Source organism: Pagrus major, chromosome 8, assembly GCF_040436345.1.
Source record: "Pagrus major chromosome 8, Pma_NU_1.0".
In the NCBI taxonomy this organism is placed as follows: Eukaryota; Metazoa; Chordata; class Actinopteri; order Spariformes; family Sparidae; genus Pagrus; species Pagrus major.
Window position 1 is genome coordinate 7,629,152 of NC_133222.1, and position 7,385 is coordinate 7,636,536.

General features: G+C 43.5%; 1 protein-coding gene across 2 annotated transcripts in view; it reads right to left on the bottom strand.

Annotated features, from left to right (window-relative positions):
* Positions 1-5,023, bottom strand: part of LOC141000747 (transcription factor Maf-like) — a 51,430-nt gene extending 46,407 nt beyond the window's left edge. For both annotated transcript variants that reach the window (XR_012179571.1, XM_073471564.1), the window contains exon 1: positions 3,724-5,023. Coding sequence is in view for 1 of the 2 variants with exons in the window: in XM_073471564.1 (XP_073327665.1) it covers positions 3,724-4,700 (977 nt within the window). In the remaining variant the exon portion in view is untranslated. The remainder of the gene's footprint in view (positions 1-3,723) is intronic.
* Positions 5,024-7,385: the final 2,362 nt, after the last annotated feature.

Here is a 7,385-nt window from a genome sequence, read left to right on the forward strand (position 1 = left end):
CATTGGACAGACTGCAAATGATCACAGCGCACGAGTCAATAAACTGAGGCCGGAGAATAGAATTACAGTTCGTACTGATGAGATTAATAATGTGGCGTGTCTTGTGTGTGTCTGTGTGCTGCACGTGCACACTTTTTCATACTAGAGAGGGAGGCAGAGAAAGACGCTGTGAATCTTGTAGAGTGCTGAGAAATGAGGAGGAAGTGCTGAAATATTGTTTCCTGTGCCTTCTGTCCTCCTTCAAACACAGGAAGTGAATCAGTGCTACTGAATCCTCCAGCCCCTCGGTGTGTCTAGAAGTCAAACACACACAGGAACAGAAAGCATCCCACACAGTTTCCACACCCTCTACAACGACGACGATCAACAGCGTTCCACTTCATCAAAACCTCTGAACCGTCACACAAAGCAGAACCTCCTGATGGTTCCAGGTGGAAATCCCTGAGACTCTGAGGGGAAAACTCAACTAATCCTATCTGCCTCGCAAGAAGAAAAGAGGTGCCACGAAAAGAAGAATAGCATCTCCAGTTCTAGGTTATAACACAAATGTAATTAAATAGCACACTATATTGACCTAATCAGATAGGAGGGCCATAAATTAGTGGACACATGCTCACTAAAAGGCCCTCTCCTCTCAGCTAGGACGCATCTCTGATCGTTTATCATCTGAAAGGAGCAGGAAGGCAGCCAGCATCTCTCTTACTCTCTCTCTCTCTCTTACTCTCTGTGGTGCTCTCTCTCTCTCTCGCTCTATCTCTGTCTCTCACTCACTTTTAATCACAGAGAAAATCATTCCTTCAGGCAGGAGGGGATCATGCTCTCCCATCTTGTCCCTCACTCTGGGCTTTCATGGGGGGTCTAATAGGAGCCAGGTGACTGACAGTGTAGTACAGGTGAGTCACTCAGCTAATACTGAGTGTTAAAACATGAAACACTGGAAGTTTTCCATGAGATACACACACATTTAGACAACAAAAATACAAATCCTACTTATGCACATACACACAGAAGACTGACACACACACACACACACACACACACACACACACACAGATGTCCAGCAGCATGCATGGTGACCTTGCATGGCAGCTTTTTATCTGAACCGTGCTGCTCTTCAGGATGCTTCGAGTTCATCAGGCTGCTTTCAGGAGGAGAAACACCCTGCAGGCCAGAGTCAGTCCACAGCCGAGGCAGGCTGGAGACTGTCAGTCGCTCCAAAACCAAATTACCGCGAGTGCCTCCTGTGGCTTTTCGCCTTTTTTTAAAAACTCTCATCAGCATTTTTTTATGTCAGGAGTCAAACAAAGGGGTGTTTACTCAGAAGCTGAAACTGGTGGATTGCCAAATTAACTCGGAAATTTAGTCACGCTAGAAAATGATTTGGTCCGATCAGAAATGAGTCAGTTTTAATCGTAAATCCACAGAATTATTTTAAGTGGTTGGAGTTTTGTTTCCACACGGGATCATCAGCACGAAGTCAAAATTCATATATTCCTAAAATTAGACAGATTTGTCTCTTCGACACAAAGGTGCTTTATCATTTTTGGTCATCTCGACCTTTATCTCCCCTCCGATTTGAAGGGAAACTTTCCACACACGATATTCAACAAGTGGACAAGCCACCGAGTGAAAAGTGCAAGTTTACTCTAAAATCAATCATTAACTCGGCTTTTTCTAGGACACCTGCAGCAACATTATTAGGCCCTGAGGCAAACAAATAAAATGATGTCAGAAATACTGCGCACCGTGGTGTGATTTTCTGCACGTTTTAAAAGCGAAATTAAAGATTTTTCCGTCTTTAAATTACGCAACAGGTGACGAGCGTCTCTTGTATTTCTCGAGAAGCAAAAAGTCATGAATAAAGGAAACACTTTGGAATAATTCGCCGTGTATTTTTCAGAGAAAGAAAAGAGTGTAAAACGCATAATGAATCAAATTATAAAAATTATACTAAAAACATACATGAGAGATGGATTTGATCTTGGAGCTGTGACAATTACGCGCCTTGTGCGCAACATCTGCAGCGCGCTTTAATCAGAACCAGATGTTTTTGAACAGATGTTCATCTTGTCTCAGAGACATTTGTGACTGGAGTTTTTCCTCTTTCTGTTTTATATTTCAGTTTTCAGATCTCAGGACTGACAGTGTGTGGTGTCGCCTCAAAGACACAGTGACAAACAACATGCACGACTAAAAAAAAAAGAAGAAAAATAATAAACATTTTCAGGGAGAATATATTTGTTTCCATTCACGAAGGTTTATTGATGAATGGTATATTTATTAAATTCCATTTTTAAAGAGTGAACACGATGTCTGCCAGCTATCTGTACTGTCCAGACAACACATTTTACTGTATAGAAATCCAGGGCATCACAAAAAGATGTATATGGCTGCATAATGCTTCTTTTTTAGAAATTATTCTACAACACCGGGAGAACATTAACATTACCACTTCACAGTTTATTTACCGAATAACACCCATAGGGTTCTGGGTAAACTTAATTAAGTTCCTTAGATGAAAGGAAAACACATTAACAACGAAGTGCAGGAAGAAGAGCTCATTTGTTGCAACACTGTAGCGTGAAAAAGTGGCCTGTTTCTCATTTATTTCAGGACATGCATCATAATCTGCTTCTGTTCTGCTCAAAGCAATTTTTATCTTCAGCCCCACTTGTTGATCGCAATAATCTATTTAGTCAGGAAATATTGTTTTCTGCTAAATATCCCGATGATGCTCACCTTGATAGTGTGTTGTCTGTCAATATAAATCAATACTGAGCACAAAGTTGTTGGGTTTTTTTTTTTATCCCACATTGTCCTTTTTTCTCACAAGGCTTCAGAAGAAGCTTGTAAAAAATGATGAAGGGTCCATATGTTCGCGGGGAAGTTTTATGAAAGAAAAGTGACGGATGGATGCACTTGTTCACACTTTCTTTTCTTTTTCTTTCTTTCTTTTTTACAAATAAATCCCAAATGGTGATGAGGCTGAACAGATGCAGTCATGGTATAATACAATCATCATACACAAGTTCACAAAAATAAGCAAAAAAAAAAAAAAAAGAAGAAAAAAAGCAAAATAAAAAGTCCAAACACAATCCGTACATGACCAGCATGCATGGCTTCACACGACTGTTACAGTCTGACACCAGTTTCCTCCCCTCAAACGTCTCCTGTAACTCACTTTGTTTTTCTTCCACAAGACAGATATGATGGGTGACATGAAAATGAGACTCACTCATATCAAAATGAACAAAAACGAAAGAGCATAAAAATAAATTCACATCCAAAATAAAGCTGCTGGAGCCTGAGGATTGTTTCATTTCACGACACACATTCGGGGGGTGAAGGGGGAGAGAGGATGGACGAGGCGCAGGATGAGGTGATCAGGGCGGAACTATTCAGCGAAGTGTGAAGTGATTTTTTATGTCTGAAGACGAACATAAATCCTTTAAAATATCTGAGGAGAGCGAATTCAAACAGGCCTATTTATGTATGTGGTAAAAACACAAATCAAACCAGATCCTCACCCTGAAACAAAAAACACTTCTGAAAATACAAAAAAACAGAATAAAACTCTTTTTGTCCTCAACTACCGCAACAAAACAACACGAACACAAACACGCACAAACTATTTTAGCTGCGCGCAAATTAAAAGTTTTTTTTTTTTTCTCGGTTTCTTTGTGAGGGTCGGGTATTAAAACTTTTTTCAGCGCCGAGACTCACATGAAAAACTCCGGGGATGAGGGGTTGTTGTCGCTGCCGGATCCTCCGTTTTCTCTGAAGCCGGTGCTGATCAGCTTCTCGTATTTCTCCTTGTAGGCGTCCCTCTCCCTGGCCAGCCGGGAGATCTCCTGCTTGAGGTGGTCCACCTGCTGTATGAGTTGCGTCTTCTCTCCCTCCAGGACGTGCCGCTGCTGGACCCGCTTGTACCGGCAGGACTGGGCATAGCCTCTGTTCTTTAGCGTCCTCCTCTTCTGTTTCAGACGGATCACCTCTTCCTTGCTGACCCCCCGCAGCTGCCGGTTCAATTCCCGCACCGACATGGTCACCAGCTGCTCGTCCGAGAACCGATCTTCCAAGCGCAAGTGCTGGTGGTTTCCCCCCGCGCCGCCGCTGGACTGAGACCCGGAGGAGGAGTGGTGTGCCCCGTTGTGGTGGTGGTGGTGATGGTGGTGGTGGTGGTGTGGATTCCCGTTCTGAGCGGCGGCTGCAGCGATGACCGCGGACACCACGGCGGCCGCTGATCCCATCTCCTCTCCGGCCATGGCGCCCGCTGCCCCGGCTGCGCCGCCGTACTGCTGCCCTCTGGAATAGCCATCGAAGGTCTGGAGCTGGTGACTGCTGCTGATCAGCGCCTCTACGGCGTCCTCCGGGCTAAAGCCCAGAGCCTCGGGGTTCAGCTGCTGTTGGTATCCGGTCATCCAGTAGAAATCCTCCAAGTGAGCCTTCTGCTCGCTCCCTGATCCCGGACTGGGCGCCGAGAAGCTTGGAGAGGGGGGAACCGAGCTGCAAGGCGTGCTCATCGGGGTGGAAGATAGGGATCCCCCGGCGACCAGGCGGCTGCACTGGCTGATGCTGCGATCGGGCTCCACCGGCTCCTTTTTCACTTCAAACTTCATCAGATCGAAGTCATTAACATATTCCATGGCCAGGGGACTGGTGGGCAGGTCGGAGTTGCTCATTGCCAGCTCTGATGCCATCCTCTTGCTGTTGACAGTCCTCCAAAGGGGGTGAGGAGCACCTGTCAAAGTGGGCTGCTGAGACACGCACTGAGCCAGCTTGATTTCTTTATTTATTTTCTTCAAAACCGAAGAAAAAAGTGGATTTTCTCGCACTAATTGCGCAGCGCAGGTTTTGGTTTCGTGAGTCGATAAGTTTTTTTTTTTTTTTTTTCTTCCTCAGTCTGTGTTGCACAGAGTAGCGCTGTTTCCTCCCTCTCTCCCAGCGTGCGGGTGTCTGAGCGCCGCTCTCTCTGTTTCTACCATTTAACACTTCATGGCTCCTTTTAGGATTAGTGCGCCAAATTGAGGAGGTTCACGTACGTGTCCCGGGCAAATAGTTGCTTTGTGGAGAATGGAAAAAAAAAGGAAAAAACTCCACCCAAGGATTGATAGATTTTTTTTTTTTCCAAGGGATCAGTCAGCCGACGAGTTAAAAAGCATTGCTTAGTTTTATAGGCGGCCTGACGTCACACTGAAATATGAAATTGACTGAGACTCAGCCAATGAGGAGCTCAGCCCGGGGAGGTAATTAGCATAATAGTATAGAAACCCAAAGTTTTGTGAAGTGTCCGAGCCCATCAGCAGATTGACACCAGACTTAATATTCGGTCTTTTGTCACTTTTTGCGCGGAAGAGAAGGAAAGCAAATAAAAGAAAAAACAGATTCGGAGGATTAACAGAAGATATCAGATGGTAAATATGCATGTCTCTCTCTTTCGGATTGGCAAGTCGTCATCATTTAACACATAATTCGGGTTTTTTCTCCATCATCTTAATAATCATTTAAATACATTTTTAGACTCATTGTTTGTTTCAGCACCGTCAGACTTCTCTTCACCCTTCTGCCATTCATCGTGTTGATAAATAAATATGTTTCGCAGGTGTATTTCATTAATTATGCAGGCAGCTTTTTTCTAATTAATGAGCCCAAACCGTCTGTATCTTGCAATGAGATGCATCGAATTACATTTTTAATGATTTCCGCTGAGCGACAGGTAAATAATCAATAAAAACCTTCATCGCACGTGAAATATCAGAAATACATTAGTGCAGATGAAGCGGAGCGTCGTGTGAGGACGGTGGAAGTGTTTGAGGAGAGCATGGCATGAGGTCTGCTTTGACTGACAGTGTTTGGAAACCCAACGTCGCCACCTTTCGGTAGAAAATAATACTTCATGTTTCTTCAAAAGGTCCTGTGAGTGTCCGAGACTGCTTCTCCTGCTGCTGCTGTGTGCAAATGTTTCTTTTTTTCTGCTTTAAATGGAAAAATCTTTATTTTTTTTAATCTTTATTTTCATGTGTGGGCTCTGTCTGTCTTACTGCTGGACAGGAAGATTATTTAACAGGACAGGCACACGACAAAAAGCACATTTCTGGTTTCCTGAACCAACAAAATATTGATTTAAAACATAAAAAAAGCATGAAAATTAAAAGGAAATATACATTTTTTTTAATTGTAAGAAGAAAAACTATAAATTAATTTTCTTTCATTCACATTAAAGTCAATTCCTTGCAGGACAAACAACATCAAATCTGTTTCCTAATCTAAAAACTGCAGAGACAACTCCTCCATCTGTGTGCTTGTGGACTCTTAATGCAATGATCACAGCATCAGTGTTCCTCTCTCTCTCTCTCTCTCTCTCTCTCTCTCTCTCTCTCCCTCTCTGTCTCTGTCTCTCCCTGTGTCTCTCTCCCTCTCGCTCTCCCGGAGCACATTCCTCAGGAGTGGTGGCACATGAGAACAAACAATAAGGAGGGCTATACACAGAGGACTGGAGAGTAAATAAGAGCACTCTCCCTGGAACATGTCACACGGGGGAAGCTTCAGAAAACTACAAAGCCGCCAGCAGATAATCCAACTCCCCGGTGTCCCGACGCAAGTAAATATTCTCCTGGTCCCTGTGACTGTTCATGGGGACTTAACGTTAAACAGGAAGGATAAACATCGTGTTTTATTCATTAGAAGACACAACAGAGGCCCCTCTGATGCTTTTGAATAAATATTAATCAGACGAGGTGTCCCATCTGATGCTGCTATATGTCGTTGCTGTTGTATTGTAAATTCAGAGCGCAGGCGAAGAACTTCAGAGTATGTTTTTCACATATAAGGTGGCGTTTGTATGACTTTATGTTTAGCGACAGAAAAAAATCATGTCCTAACAAAGGGAGGTGAATAAAAGTGAAGAAAAAATAGATTGTTTTAATGCAAAAAAGGTCGTCTTTTAAACCCTGTACGCCCAAAAATATCATAAATATCACTCCCACACAGAGAGCAGTTTAAGTGCCCATATTTGATGCAGCGGTGGACAGTAGCTGCTGTGTGAGCTCTGGGTTCGCCAGATCTCTTAAACTAGGATTTATCGGACCGGGAGTCTCAAGGGTTAACAAGCAGAGTCCAGAGCCAATGCATCAGCTGTGTTACTGAGGGCTAATAGTCCTGTATGCACCTTATTCTGTCTCCCTTTGGACTTTCATGTAGGAGGCTCACTGCCATGAAGTTTACTACTTTCTTTATTTTATCGGGGATGGGTTTTTTTCCCCTACACTATACAGGGGTTGCACTCAGGCATATATCATAAAATAAGCTTATACGGCAGCAGGAGGAGGACCACTTATACAGCGTTAGTGCAGAAAGTTAAGAGCATTTGCGCATCAGTGTTATAT